This window comes from Lepidochelys olivacea, assembly GCF_965140295.1.
Source record: "Lepidochelys olivacea isolate rLepOli2 genome assembly, chromosome: 5".
NCBI classification, from domain to species: domain Eukaryota; kingdom Metazoa; phylum Chordata; order Testudines; family Cheloniidae; genus Lepidochelys; species Lepidochelys olivacea.
The window spans coordinates 16,907,966-16,923,518 of record NC_140415.1 but is presented as its reverse complement, the minus strand read 5'-3'; the positions used below and the strand labels follow the sequence as shown (position 1 = coordinate 16,923,518).

Here is a 15,553-nt window from a genome sequence, read left to right as displayed (position 1 = left end):
AGTTTGATCACAGAAATCTGTGATCATATGGAGAAGAACTGCATGTCTTGGCAGGTCAGATAATGGAAGGATAAATACGGAAGGAAACAGCAGGATCTAGCAGCAGGACAGCTAGAGCGAGGAGCATGTGCTGTAGGGTTTGCAATATCCCAGCAGCACAGATAACAAAGTTTTGCAGCATGGTAGCATCTATTCCTAATGGAGAATGTTCATTAAACTTCAACCAGGCTTCACTAATGCTGCAAAGCTACAGACTGAGGCCACGAGGCATTAAGCGTCCCTAGCTCCCATTGAAATCAGTGAGTATCAGACCTTTAATTCAGCAAGTTCTTAAGTCTCTTGTATTTCCATTACTCTGGGGGAAGCCTTAACTCTTCGCACAAAGTAAGACTGGCGGTAGGAAAGGAGGAATTTGATTGGTCACTGGAAGCTCTAAGCCCTGCAGCAATTGGACAATATTACCAGGGCTTGGAACCTTGAGAACCTTAATGTCATAACTTTCACAAGTGTGTTTCAATGCCATCCTCATTGCCGATGTAGAATCTCTCAAAGCTGGTTGGACTCAAGCAGTAACTCTTGGTTACCCAGTGGGACATATAGAAGGGATTCTGGTCCCCTACCCTCCAGCTCAGGCATGGCTTTCTCAAGGTGTCTGTCCCCATCTCAAGTTGCATGTATAGGAGGAAACCATTTCCCTCCTTGGGGACAATTTCTTGATCTATCCACAGAGCCAAATTCCTCTCTTTGCCTCCAGCTCCTTGTGGGTCAGGACCTGGGATCCCCTATGGCAATACACCAGTTTCAACAATAAGGAGGAGGCAGCAAAGATGTGGACTTGCCTTTCTGGCTACCGAGTCCGGCCGCCATGTGATTGCACCTGAGCTAGTATGTTCACCTGCTGGGGCACACTGCAGCCCCATGCACCATGATCCCTGACAGTTTGCCCACATGTGCCCTGTTCCCTAACACATAAGACACCTCAAATCTCTATGGTCACTCTTTGGTGGGTCAGTATAGAGCCACCACTCCCTCCAGAGTGCGACTACCCACTTCCAGAGGGTGGGGTGCACTCATCTGTGTCCCGACCCCCTGCCCGCCCGCTCTCTGAGAACACCTTCCTAAGGTGTCTGCCCTTGTGCCTTCACCTCTCGCGGAGCGGAATCACCCACTTCTCCTGCTCTCAGACCTGTCCCTGGGCTACAGTAACCTGTGGACCAGCCGTGCTTACCTTGCAATCCAACTAGGTTCAGCACCCATGGTTCTTCCCTTCAGGAGTCTGAGACCAGTGGGGAACAGAGTGCCCAGACAGCCTTCTTAAACCAAAACAGTGTTTAGTCTTGACAGTAGAAATAAAGCATAACATAAAAGAAAAAGGATTTTAAAACAACAGACAAAGACTATATACAAGTCTACCTTATCTTAAGATGTACCACTTCATGATCATGGCTTATGCAGGCCGAGCTTCATGTGACATCCCCAGTCTGTGTGTGTCAGTCTGAATAGCTTCTCCACCACAACTGCCCCTGACTTCTGGACAGTGTGTGTCTTTAACTGTCTATAGTTTCTTTGATCTGTTGGTTCCCAGCATTGGCAAAGCAAGCTCTGTAACACGGCTGGAGCCAAGATATAGGATCTTTACTGTTAATAGCTCAGACATGGTCTCTTAACCACCTTGAAGTGTTACCAGGAAGGTAGCTTATCTCAAGCTATTGTTTTACTTGTTGCTGTTTTGCCCAACAACTTGTGGGGAGGACAGCTCAGTGGTTTGAGCATTGGCCTGCTAAACCCAGGGTTGTGAGTTCAATCCTTGAGGGATCTGGGGCAAAAATTGGGGATTGGTCCTGCTTTGAGCAGGGGGTTGGACTAGATGACCTCCAGAGGTCCCTTCCAACCCTGAGATTCTATGATTATTATTAAACTAAACCAACATATTCATACAGTAAACAGCCCCATAAGCAGGTCAACCTATAGTACCCCTAACTTATTCCAGAGCAGCCACCTGTCTAGCACACCATCCTTGTTGCCAATGTAGTGATAGAGAAGAGAGAGGACTCCATTGTAATGTACAGAAAAGGGATTCTTTACTGAGGCTGATGGACACAGACAGGACCCTGTAGTTCTCTCTGGCTCAATCGCTGCCAATCTAACTAAACCCAGCCTGTGCTGCTGCTGTGACCACTGGCCTGGCATGGATTCAGAAGTCTTGCAAGGGATAGCTGACAACAGCTGGGTGGGAAGCTATTTTCCCATCCTGGGAAAAGTTTTGAGATTTAATTTTTTTTTCCTGCATCAGGACAGAAACAGAAAGATTTTCCATGAAAAACCAGAAAGATCTAAGAACAGCGTGATGATTAGAGAACTCACCTGGGACGTGGGACACATGGGTGTGAGCCCGTGCTCTAAATCAGGCAGAAGCAAAGATGTGAACTCTTCTAAGCCCCCAGCTTGTCTCTCTCACTCTAGTTTTGACCAAAAATTCCATCCTGTCGCGAGATCCTCCCACAATGAAAGGTTCAACAGCACCCACGAAAATATTCAGTTTCAGCAAATTGGTATTTTTAAAAAAAAGGGGGAGGGGGTTCCAATGAAAAATTCCCAGTCAGCTCTAATGCAGACGATGCTGCAAGAGCCAGAGGAAATCTAGCAAGCGGTCACCACAGATGAATACGACACAGCTCCTTCTCTCCTACAGCTTCCCATAGAAAACTCAGCGAGAGGGGCTGCCAGAAAACAGCAGGGCCTTGAAAGATGGGTGATCAGTAGCAGATAAAACATGATATCATCAGTGGAGAGCAGCATATAGGATTACTACCCAGTGGGATGGCTTAACTGCCAAGACACTGCCATGCTGATCAAAGTATGTTTGTAGCAAAAATACAGCACGTGCTGTTTTAATAACTGAGGGTGGAATTGACTTCAGCCCCTTAAAAAGATTACTTCATGGGATGCTGTCGCTGCCTGTCAATTTATTGCTGCACAGAGGAGGCTACAGTATATAACTCAGTAATTGCTTTAGAGAAAGTTCCACTTTTGGACCTGGGTCACTCCTCCCATGCAAACCCAGGGTCTGCCAGAGTGGGAAAGGGAAACTGTAAAGTAACCATTATTGAGCTTTCCAGATTATTCCATTGGGGGGGGGGGTAGCTTTGTTCCCCCACCCCGATGAAACAAACAGGCATCAGAGCTCAGATCTCTCGGATCAGCTGAAGGACACAGCATTCTGCACGTCAGACACTGCTCACCCTGCATGGACCCTGGGGCTCCCCTTCCTGCACATTCACACTGCTCCCAAGCAGGCCTGGTGCCACCGGCGGGACATTTGCCTCACCAAACAATCTTCAAGGGGACCCAAATTCTGGTCAGAAAGACCAAAATTATAAATCACAGCAAAATACTGACAAAATAGCCAAATTTTACTTTTTTAAACTCTTAAACTCCAAGATTGTCCAGATTTCAGAGTAGCAGCCATGTTAGTCTGTATCCGCAAAAAGAAAAGGAGGACTTGTGGCACCTTAGAGACTAAGCAATTTATTTGAGCATAAGCTTTCGTGAGCTACAGCTCACTTCATCGGATGCAAGCGATGAAGTGAGCTGTAGCTCACGAAAGCTTATGATCAAATAAATTTGTTAGACTCTAAGGTGCCACAAGTCCTCCTTTTTTTGAAGATTGTCCAGGGTTCTGACTAGCTCCCAAATGCCTGGAAGGTTGGTTGTTTTTTAAAATAGCAAGATCCAGGGACCACAAAATACCCACTTGCCCCCACAATAATGGTACCCTACCACCAGCCCTGCTCCCAAAGACTATCCATCTGCCACCATTTTGGGACCTTCCATCCTATAAGGTCAGGGAAGATTCAAACCAAAGAAGGTTTTCCCAGAAAAGTTAATACAGGTTCAGGTTCTTGCCATTGGGCTCACCTCTGGGAAGGAAGGTCTGTGTGGTATATTCCTCCTACCAGCTCTTCAGTCCTGCCACCAGACCACCCCCTTCCTGTATACAGATCTAACACATCACAGCGAGCTCTCCAGGGATAGGGGGATGGTGCTACAGAGGCAGTTGTGAACCACATTTTCTGCCAGTAAAAAAAACCCCAAGGAGTACTGTACTTGTACTACTTGTTTGGCTTTTTTTGTTTTGTTTTTTTGCTGATACAGACTAACACGACTACCACTCTGAAACCCTTCTGCCAGTGTATGGCGAGAACCATGTATAGATTCTAAGGGGAAGATTTGGCTTTGAAACCCCTCCCACGCTGCATCCTCCCTTGATTTCTGCTTCGAAGGCCTTTTCTGTACAGGGACATTTTCTTGGTCTAAGCTAAGCTGTGAATTTAAACAGATATAGTTACACTAGTTTAACCACTGTGTGGACATTCTGGTAGAAGAGTGTCCCTACACGGGGTTAAACGGGTATAAATATATCTGTATAACCGGTAAAGCTTCCCAGGTAAGCAGGGCCTAAAATATCCCAGTCCATCTCCTGAACTCTTTCCTCGTCCCCAAACCTGCCTTCCTTGTAACAATGTATTAGAGTCTCATGCCCCAGGCAGTGTTTTCGATCTGGTGGAGTAAGGCGCTTCCTCAATGGGAGTAAAGGTGACAGACTCTGGCTGGCCTCCCATTTAAACTGTCCTGACTTAGGCAATACCCCCAATGACATAAATAAGAGGTTGCTCTGAGTAAGGACTTCTGGGTGTGGCCCCTGCTGGCCATGGCATAGTACTTGCCCTTTGTCCTCCTAAGTAATATTTAATGGACGTACAGTTCTATTCTATTACTATGAGTGGCTAACTCTACTCTACTGCTGGAACGAAAAGGGCATTTGACCTTCCACCTTTCAGAGTTGATCACACACAGACCATGCCGATTTGAACTAGGTGGTTGGACTAGATGACCTCCTGAGGTCCCTTCCAACCCTGTTATTCCATGATTCTTCTCCTGGTTTCATTCAACTTTAATCTAGTTATAAGAGGACAGATAGTTTGGGTACGTACAGCACAGTACAATAGAAATCAGTGCAATGAGGATAGGTTCCATTCATACAGACAGTCTCCTACCTCACTAACCTATAGACACTACAGTACAGGATTTCTCATGAAATCTTTTTAATGCTAGATTTGTGCAATTCACCTTTGTGCTGTTATCTGAGTCTCCCCATATGCAATGTACAGTATTTGCATTATAATGTACTATGCAAGGTGCTAAGGAGTGGGAGGCTTTATACGTTATTCAGTCCTTGACCTCAATGAAAGAAGATAATTGCATCTCAAAGGTTTGCTCCTGGTTACGTAAGAAGGAATAAGTATAATCCAGATAGAGGTGGTACATTAAAAATAATGGTTTTTAAACAGGTTGCTCATGTTCAGTGAGCTCCATTCTAATCTTTGCTGCTTTCTCCCTTATAAGGTACAGCGTCTGGCATCACTCCCCCCTTTTGGCACATTCTGAAGTTAGACAATAACATTTCTTTCCCTCTCAGTTTTACCCTCCATAGAGAAGGCAGTGTTTTCTCTACCATATGTTTCTAATAGAGATTGAAATTACCATGGCCTTTCGAAAGAGGGATCCAAACTGAAATACAAGATCTGAACACCCACCTCCCCCAACACCCCAAAGGTATTTAAAATTCAAATCCTGATCCACAGCCACATTTAGTGCCTTGAATCCTTTTTCATCTGTTTCCTTTTGTGCCAGCAGCATTCATCATACAGGCATAGTTAATCATGCCTTAACATGGGGGAGTGAGGAGGGGGGCTTTCAAAGCTACGTTTCTATGATACCACCCTTTTAGCTCAGCTCTGTGTAAAATATTACTTGACAAACCCCCACCGCAGAACCAACAGGAGTGCGAGATGGGGTGAAATCCTAGCCCCATTTAAATCAATGGCAAAACTCCCACTGACGTCAGGATTTCACCCATTGTGCGCAGACAGGCCCTGTATAAACAGCAGCCTTTGCATTTTTTGCAATATTTTTTAATTTCTCAATGACAGAAGGATGGAGTTTTGATAAAGGTCTACAAAGCCGGAGGCCATGAGGATTGGGCCAAAAGAAATCTGATGAGGTTCAACAAGGACGAGTGCAGGGTCCTGCACTTAGGATGGAAGAATCCCATGCACTGCTAAAGTCTAGGGACCGAGTGGTTAGGCAGCAATTCTGCAGAAAAGGACTTAGGGGTTACAGTGGACGAGAAGCTGGATATGAGTCAACAGTGTGCCCTTGTCGCCAAGAGGGCTAACGACATTTTGGGCTGTATAAGCAGGAGCATTGCCAGCAGATCGAGGGACGTGATCATTCTCCTCTATCCGGCATTGGTGAGGCCTCATCTGGAGTACTGTGTCCAGTTTTGGGCCCCACACTACAAGAAGGATGTGGAAAGAGTCCAGTGGAGGCAACAAAAATGATTAGGGGGCTGGAGCACATGATTTATGAGGAGAGGCTGTGGGAACTGGGATTGTTTAGTCTCCAGAAGAGAAGAATGAGGGGGGATTTGATAGCTGCTTTCAGCTACCTGAAAGGGGGTTCCAAAGAGGATGGATCTAGACCAGAGGTGGGCAAACTACGGCCCACAGGACCCTCCTGTCTGGCCCCTAAGCTCCTGACTGGGGAGGCTAGCCCCCAGACCCTCCCACACTATCCCCCTTCCCCCGCAGCTTCACCTCACCACCGGTGCCACGCTCTGGGCGGTGGGGCTGTGAGCTCCTGGGGCAGCACAGCTGTAGAGCCCGGCCTGACCCGGTGCTCTGGGCTGCGTGGTGATGGCGGCAGCAGTGTGGCCTGGCTCCAGGCAGCGTGGTAAGGGGGCAGGGAGCAGGGGAGGTTGGGTAGAGGGCAGGGGAATTCGGGGTGGTGGTCAGAGGGTGGGGGTGTGAATAGGGGTCGGGGCGGGAACAGAGGGTTCAATGGGGGCAGGGGTCCGGGGGGGGGGCAGTCAGGAAGGAAGCGGGGGTTGGATGGGGCGGCAGGGGGCAGTCAGGGGACAGGGAGAAGGGGTGGTTGGATGGGGCAGAGGTCCTGAGGGGGGCATCAGGAAGGAGATGGGGGGTTGGATGGGACAGAGGTCCTGGGGGGGCAATAGGGGGTGGGGGCCAGGCCACGACCCTCTCCCCTAACTGGCCCTCCATACAATTTCCGAAACCCGATGCGGCCCTCAGGCCAAAAAGTTTGCCCACCCCTGATCTAGACTGTTCTCAATGGTAGCAGATGACAGAACAAGGAGCAATGGTCTCAAGTTGCAGTGAGGGAGGTTTAGGTTGGATATTAGGAAAAACTTTTTCACTGGGAGGGTGGTGAAGCACTGGAATAGGCAGAGGTGAAAGTAAGCCTGTACGCCCCAGTACGGCATACCAGCAAGAGCCAGTGCGCCGTACCGGGGTGGATCGGCTTCCCCAGGTGCAATATAAAGGGCCTGCGGCTCCCAGCCACAGCTGGAGCGCCTTGCCCTTTAAATTGCTGCCAGAGCCCTGGGGTAGCAGTGGCGGGGCTTGGGCGGTGATTTAAAGTGCTCGGGGCTGTAGCGGCGGCCGAGCCCTGGGCCCTTTAAATCGTCCCCGGAGCCCCGCCGCCGCTTTCCCAGGGCTCCGGCAGGCTCCGGGGATGATTTAAAGGGCCCCAGGCGGTAGTGGCGGCCGGAGCCTCGTCCCCGGAGCCCTGCTGCTGGAGCCCTGGAGAAGCGGCGGTGGGGCTCTGGGGACAATTTAAAGGGCCCAGGGTTCCAGCCGCCGCTACCACCCTGGGCCATTTAAACCACTGCCAGAGCCCCCGGCTGCTGCTGTTACCCCTGGCTCTGACCCCCCCAGCCCGCCCCTTCCACCGAGGCCCCGCCCCTTCCGGGGGCCAGAACCGACCCCAGTCCAGCCTCGTACCTGTAAATCCCTAGACTTACTTTCACCCCTGGGAATAAGTTACCTAGGGAGGTGGTGGAATCTCCTTCCTTAGAGGGTTTTAAGGTCAGGCTTGACAAAGCCCTGGCTGGGATGATTTAGTTGGGTTTGGTCCTGTTTTGAGCAGGGGGTTGGACTAGATGACCTCCTGAGGTCCCTTCCAATCCTGATATTCTATGATTCACGCTCTGCTACCTTAGACAGGCTGATTCTGCTACCCTTGGGTTCAGTGACAGCAGACTTCATGAGTAGCCCCGTTGATTTCAATGGTATGACTCACAGAGTGAAGTGTCACTCAATGGGTTCAATCAGAAGTCATAACCCATCCCAGGCCTGCTCATGGGTCAGTACAGCTATACAATGCCCCTTATTTGCATTACTTACTTCCTGAATTGCAAGATGCCAATCCAGCCCAATGGGAATGAAAATGGCAGAACCTATCCCGGACGGGAGAGACATAAGAAGCCATTACTGTATAAGCTGAACAGACTAGACAGGACACATTGTCTTCATGTGGGGGGAGGCAGTGTGGACAAGTGAAGGGAGATTAGACAACGACTCAGAAAATATGTCCCTGGCTCTGCCACTGGTTTGCTGGTTGACTATGGTCAAGTTCCATCTCTGAGTCTCCATTTCCCCACCTGTAAAATGCGGATAATGATACTGATCTCCTTCGTAAAGCACTGTGCAATCTAGAGATAAAATCTACTCTGTAAGAGCAACCATGTCATTACTACTGGCTTCATTCTATGGCAAATCACAATCCTCCACAGTACAAGAAATAATCTCCCTAGTGACAGTTCTTTGATGCATTAAATCCTAGCTCTGCCTTAAACTTTAGGCTTTTTCAAGTCCTAGGCTGCATATTGTTTCCTCATTGTCTTACCCAAGCAGAGGTTTGCATCATGCAATGTCAGGAGGGATTTGCTTTTATTATTCATTGCTGAAGGCAAGGGAGGTTAGATAAAACCCCATGGAAATCATCACCTGCATTCCCCCCTCCCGCACAGAACATATTTCACATTCCTCATTCTATGCATCTCTCTCTTTCATCTGGATTAATCAGGCAGTTATGATCAGCTCCTGCTGAGCAGTAAAAGTGTACAGCAAGGGCACAAAGTGCCATTTAACAAGGTACCATGGGCATAGTTCTCAGTAACAGGATATTCCCTTTGCATAAGCATTGCACTGCAATTTCCTATGTTAAGACAAGTTGATCATTTATCCTGCTCTCAACAGTGAGCTGTTTGAACTGGTCCAGTCCAGTACAAAAAAACCCCCAACCCTCCCCCCCCCACAAAACCCCCTTCAGTAGCAAACATGAAGGGACTGTGAAAATACTGCAGCAGCACAGCTTCCAATCTAATCCTGGTTTAACTATACGAAGGTATTTCTCCCTAAACTCCATGCAAAATACTTTTCTAGTAAGCATTAGCTATTGTAAATCTGTGGCCACCTAGGACTTCATACTTGTTAATGTGCTGAATACCACAGTACAGCTGAACTTCACAGTGACAAACAGATCTTTGAGCCTTTTGCTCCAACTGAACTAAAGAAGAATCTCCATTAGTTATAAGTTGTATAAGGCCTATGACACACAGCTGAGCCATCCTAAGTCCTTCCAGTAGAGAGCAGCGGTGCACATACACACACTAATCATACCATTACAGAATGAGTGGTGCACATGGATCACGCTGCACAAAGTCAAAAAATAGGAGCATGCCGGCTGGACCACACACTTGGTGGTGTTGTGTTTTATATAGCTGCAGCTTCTCCTGTTTAGGGAGTTATGTAAGAATCTTAAACTGTTATATGCCATTAATCGGGCACTTAAAATGCAAGTCATGCACTACAATCAACTCAGTTGGATTTGTGATGTTTTCTGGAGTTTACATAGTGCTTTAAATAGAAGCCTTAAATGACAGATTTTCTGTTTCCTAATAGGCTGGAGTCTAAAGAGAACACAGTCTTATTATTTAGATGCCTCGTCTCAGAAACAAGCAAGAGGAACTAATTGGTGGGACTTGCAGGCTAACCAGAGCAGAACATACATACAACAAGAATCAAGATCTGACTGATTTTGTGATAAGGGGCAAACAGATTGGCAAATATGTATCTTTAGTTGAATATAAATATATAATGATGAATGAAGGATGGGATGTTTTTGACATAAGAAAAACTAAGGGAGAATAAAGAAATGGAGGACTTGTGGCACCTTAGAGACTAACAAATTTATCTGAGCATAAGCTTTCGTGGGCTACAGCTCACTTCATCGGATGCATTCAGTGGAAAATACAGTGGGGAGATTTATATAAATAGAGAACATGAAACAATGGGTGTTACCACACACACTGTAACAAGAGTGAGCTATTAACGAGAGCTGGGGAGGGGGGGAACCTTTTGTAGTGATAATCAAGGGAGAATAGACCTAGTTTACCAACAGCACCAGAACATGCACTGTGCATTGGTCAGTGATTCAGAAAAGGGGCTGCATTGCAGAGTGGTGAGATACATCAGTTTATGATATATTCTACACATGTTCCACATACAAAAATCCCAGATGAGGTCAGCTAGAGCAGTGGTTCTCAACCTTCCCAGACTACTGTACCCCTTTCAGGAGTCTGATTTATCTTGGGTATCCCCAACTTTCACCTCACTTAAAAACCACTTGCTTACAAAAGCAGACATAAAAATACAAGTGTCACAGCACGCTATTACTGAAAAATTGCTTATTTTCTCATTTTTACCATATGATTATAAAATAAATCAATTGGAATATAAATATTTACTTACATTTCAGGGTATAATATAAACAAGTAATTGTCTATATGAAACTTTTAGTTTGTACGGACTTTGCTAGTGCTTTTTATGTAGCCTGTTGTAAACCTAGGAAAATACCTGGCTGAGCTGATGTACCCCCTGGAAGACCTCTGCGTGCCCCAAGGGGTATTTGTGCCCGTGGTTGAGAACCACTGAGCTAGAGCATTGCATAGTGACCAAGTGCAGTATGTTTTCTAGGGTTAAAAAAAGAACTGGATACGTTCATGGAGGATAGGTCCATCAATGGCTGTTAACCAGGATGGGCAGGGATGCAAAAACATGTTAGCCTCTGTTTGCCAGAAGCTGGAAATGAGCGACAGAGGATGGATCACTTGATGATTCCCTGCTCTGTTCATTCCCTCTGAAGAACCTGGCATCAGCCACTGTCAGAAGACAGGATACTGGGCTAGAGGGACCATTGGTCTGGCCCAGTGTGGCCGTTCATAAGTTCTTATCACCATTTCGCCTCTAAAGACTAGGTTGAGTGCACTAGAGTAACGTGTTTGGTAGCTTCAGCTAAGTCCTAGTGGATGCTCATACACAGTCTGTTCCGGCAAGATGGCCCAGACCAGAAGAGCAGGGCTGTGACAGGCCACAGGGAGTAACACAGAGGAAACACAGGGCTGTGACAGGAGTAACACAGAGGAAACCGAGGGGAGCGCAGTTTGAGTCAGGTCTGCAGGATTTGACCTTGAAGAATGAAAAGTGATGTAAATGCACCCTGCTGACGAGAAGGCCGAGGCCTGGTTCTCCACTGCCACTTACACTAGGCAAAGTGGGTGTGAGCATGAATTGAAAAGTCATATGTGGCCACACTTTTGCATAGGTGTGAAGGGCTACATAAGGTGAAAGCTCCACATGACTGTGAAATGTGTGTTACAGTTGCCATTCCCCAAGTAGCTGGGCCACGTAGAATTTAACAGCCTGCTGCTGCTAGCTGCTACCTCCTCCAGCTCATGTGAGCTTTGGTGCTGCAGTGCTCAAGTTCAAGTCTGACTGATGAGCTGGTACGGAACACAAGAGAGTGGAGAATCAGTTCCTTGGTATGCAGCCTGAAGCACGCAGATCCATCCCCAGATTTCAAGTACTCCAAGAGTAGTTAGGTCTGGGGAATTAGTTTGGGCTCATGCTAATCACTGTTCAAATTTCTGTTGAACAGCCACTAAAAATAGTGCACGAGAGATAAGGTTCCATGGCATAGCTACAGCAGCCATTCACCCTGGAACAGGAAGACAGAATTAGAACCTGACATAGGAGAAACCTCAAAAAGTTTGAGGTGCTCTAATTACAACAGCAAAATTCAGCAGGCAGTCCCTTCCCCACCCCCCTCCCCAAATCACTGCCCAGGAGGCTGTGGCTGCAAAAAACAAGCCCCTGATGGCTGCATACGACCATGGTGACTGCATTTGAGAAACGATACACTAGAGACGGATTGCTATGATTCTGCAGTGAGCCAGAGGTTGAGGAAGTTATATGCACTGACACCTAGAAATACTTCCCAGAAATAGAACCTAATACTAACAGAAGGCATCCTGCGCAGCTGCAACAGGTGCCCAGAATAGGAACAATAAGTGCTTTCCCGTTAGGAGAAGAGCTGTGGTCCTATTGCTTGCCATCACAAATATGTAGATGCCAAGAGGCTAAAGAAGCAGCAATGGAAGATTGGATGAGAGTGGGCCTAAGATGCAGGTTCTCCTCTAAGACCAGTGTTAAGTTAGGAGTAACTCAAATGAAGTCTATAGAATTCTGTGGATGCAAAACTAGTGAAAGCAAAGTCAGAATCAGGTCCGCTGCCCAGAACTGAACACGACTCCAGAGCTGAGCTCTTCCAAAATTTGCAAGGGCTGATCAATTCTGGGGATTTGGTTTGAGCCCATCTCTCCCTCGGACAGCAATCTGATTGACACAGAAGGAGTACTGGTTTCGTTTCACATACCTTATGAGAGTAATGTTGATCTACAATCCTTGCCAGCCCAAAGTCGCCAATCTTCAACACCAGGTCCTCTGTGCTGATGAAAATGTTGGCAGGCTTGAGGTCTCTGTGCAGTATATTAGCTGAGTGGATGTACTTCAGCCCTCTCAGCAGCTGGTACATGAAGAGTTTGGCATGTTCCTCAGTCAGTGTTCCTTGCTCCAGCAGTCGAGCCAGGTCAGTCTCCATGTACTCCTGGACTATGTACACCGTGTTAAACTTGAAAAGTTCCCCTTGCAGATCGGCTCCCTTAGGTCCCAACACCTCATACACTTTCACAACGTTATCGTGGTCCAGCCGGCGGATGATCTTAATCTCTCGGAAGGCATGCTTCATGCTCCGCGCATCGCTGATGGTGATCTTCTTCACAGCCACTTTGCGGCAGCTTTTGCTGTCAACTGCAGACAGAACCAGTCCATTTGCGCCAACGCCCAGGGGCCTGAAATCAACAAAGCGGCAACCCAGATCGTAGCCATACATGCTGGCGATACAATCGCACTTCTCTGCCATCGTTGGGCTCCGTTCTTTCTTTACCACTTGAAAAACTGAGCAAGGCAAAGAACTTCCAGCTCACAAATGTATCTTGAAATCAAGCAAGTCATTATTACCCACAGATACCTTCTGGGTTGCTTGTTCTGAGCCCATAGTTTCAAAACAAGAGACTTCCAGATACGTAGAAACAGTGAAAATAGATGTCTGAGCAAAATGATATATTTCAAAACAGATGGGGGGAGGGGAGGATACTTTCTAAAGAGCTTTGAAATTTGGAATGCAGAAAAAACAATGAAAAAATAGTTCTTCCTATCAAAACACAGTTAGTTTATTTTTCTTGAGGCTATTAAAAGATCCAAGATCCATCCACTCTGTTAAGTTCTTCAGCCTCTCTCGCTTTTTTCTCTCTGAAGTGTACAATATATTGCTGAAATAATAGGCTAACTGGTGTTGTAATTAGCCTTTCTCCTAGGTCTCTGTATTCTCACTTACTTCAGGTGTTGCTTCACAGCGGAGAGAAGCTAGCAGATTTCAGCATTTAATGTGGGAACCTAGAATTGCTTCGGATTCTGCTAGTTTCCAACCGTGACCTTCAGCCCCCAAATTCCTCAAATAACCTTCAAACTGGAGAGCTACACTTTCCAGAGGTGAATTCGAATGCCAGTTTTCTTTCTCTGAAGCCAGTAGTTCAGCGAGACTTTGTTATTCTTTCTGCCACCCTCTCTCTATATACAGGCCCCATTTTCCATTTGATAGGCAGAAGGGTTGACAGAAGTAAACCGCTTTTCTGACTGAAACTTGCTTTTCATCAGCTGAGCTCAGCGCAGTAAATTTCCATGCTCAATATTCCAACACTTTCCCCTTGTATATCTTTTGTTAACCAACCCAAGTGTCATTTGATCTTTATAGCCGGTTGTAACGTTTATTGCTAGTGGAGTTTCCTGCATCATACTGCCTGGCTATCCCTCAGTGGTTCTCAGCCCTCCTCCTGGAAAAAAAGAAGAGATTGATTGATTTGATAAGAACATCAAATATGCGCCTCTTATGTAAATTCTTTCTCCTTGAAGGTTAAACATGAGCAAAGCAGTAGGTGGGAAATATCAGTTATGACCGTTAGGAAATTAATTAGTTATGCTCTCCAAATGCACAAATCATTAGCAGCTTTTTTCAAATGCTTAATTCTTTCTTTTTAAACTGAAAACATAAAGGGCCAATAATACATACTTTGTGTTTTGCTGGGTTTTCTTTTTTAATGTTTGAATATTTTATGCAAACGTCTAAGATTTAATAACACTTATGTCTCCAACTTTCCAGTTAGACAGCACAGACAGGCTTAACTGAATTGCAAGAAACCTGTATTAACAGTGCATGACACGCACAAGGCATTAGGTGCTAAGCAACCCAGAGTAAAGAATTTGTCACGTTTTTCTTCAGTTTGTAATTTACGTTCTTTTTGTTTAAAAGCTGGTCTTTTGGGGTTTTTTCCCTCTTTTGTACGTACATGCTGCACTGGGGGGGGAGAGGAGGAGGGAGAGGAGGTACTCCCACCAGTACAGAAACAAATACCTGGCTTGCATTCGTGCTCTGCACAAGCCAAGGTAATTGAAAAGCTGCCTCAGCACAAGCTATGATAATGATCTTACATTTCAGTAGCGCCTTTCATTCAGAAGGACCTTAACATGCTTTATAAACTTTACCAACTGACATGCAAACTATACACAGGAATACCATCACCCGCCACTGAAGCGGAGCCTCCTCTAGGATGGAACCGAACTACCGTTTAACTTTATAAAGCAGCCTTAAATAACAGGCATGCCTTATGCCATTCTTAGACTAAATTCTTCAAGGTGAGGACTGACTTTATACGTGTTTGAACAGGGCTCAGCCCAATAGGATCAGGATTCCTGACCGGGCCTTACAGGGTACTGCTGCATTATCCATGTGAAATAAAGGTGGTACCTCTAACAGCAGTAGACAGAAAGGATGGTTCAGCCCTTAACCCACTACCCTAAGGCTTTGGAGACCTGGCTTAAAGTCCCTGCTCTGTGTGACCTTGGGCCAGTCACTTAGAACTAGGTTCACAAAAAAAACATAGGTGTGTGACACTGAGCATCCCCATCCTTAACTTTTAGGCACCTAGAAAAAACACTGGGATTCACAAAGCCTGAATTTGGGGCCTGAGCATGGGGAGAGGTAGGCACCTCAGCATGGGATTCACAAAGCCAGCAGCACACCAGGCGGCTCCTCGCCTAAGCGAGCCAGTGGGTGATGCCAAGCCCAGGGCTGTGTGCTCAGACCCTAGGGTTGCCAAGTGTCCGGTTTTCAACCGGAATGCCTGGTCAAAAAGGGACCTTGGTGGCTCTGATCAGCGCCACTGACTGGGCCA

At 46.6% G+C, this 15,553-nt stretch overlaps 1 protein-coding gene across 4 annotated transcripts in view; it reads right to left on the bottom strand.

Moving 5' to 3' along the window:
* The window catches only part of MAPK4 (mitogen-activated protein kinase 4), a 156,129-nt gene that overhangs the window by 57,702 nt on the left and 82,874 nt on the right, over positions 1–15,553 (bottom strand). For all 4 annotated transcript variants that reach the window (XM_084627804.1, XM_084627802.1, XM_084627801.1 and 1 more), the window contains one exon: positions 12,640–14,155. In XM_084627804.1, coding sequence (XP_084483930.1) covers positions 12,640–13,185 — 546 coding nt within the window. In that variant the 5' untranslated portion in view covers positions 13,186–14,155. The remainder of the gene's footprint in view (positions 1–12,639; positions 14,156–15,553) is intronic.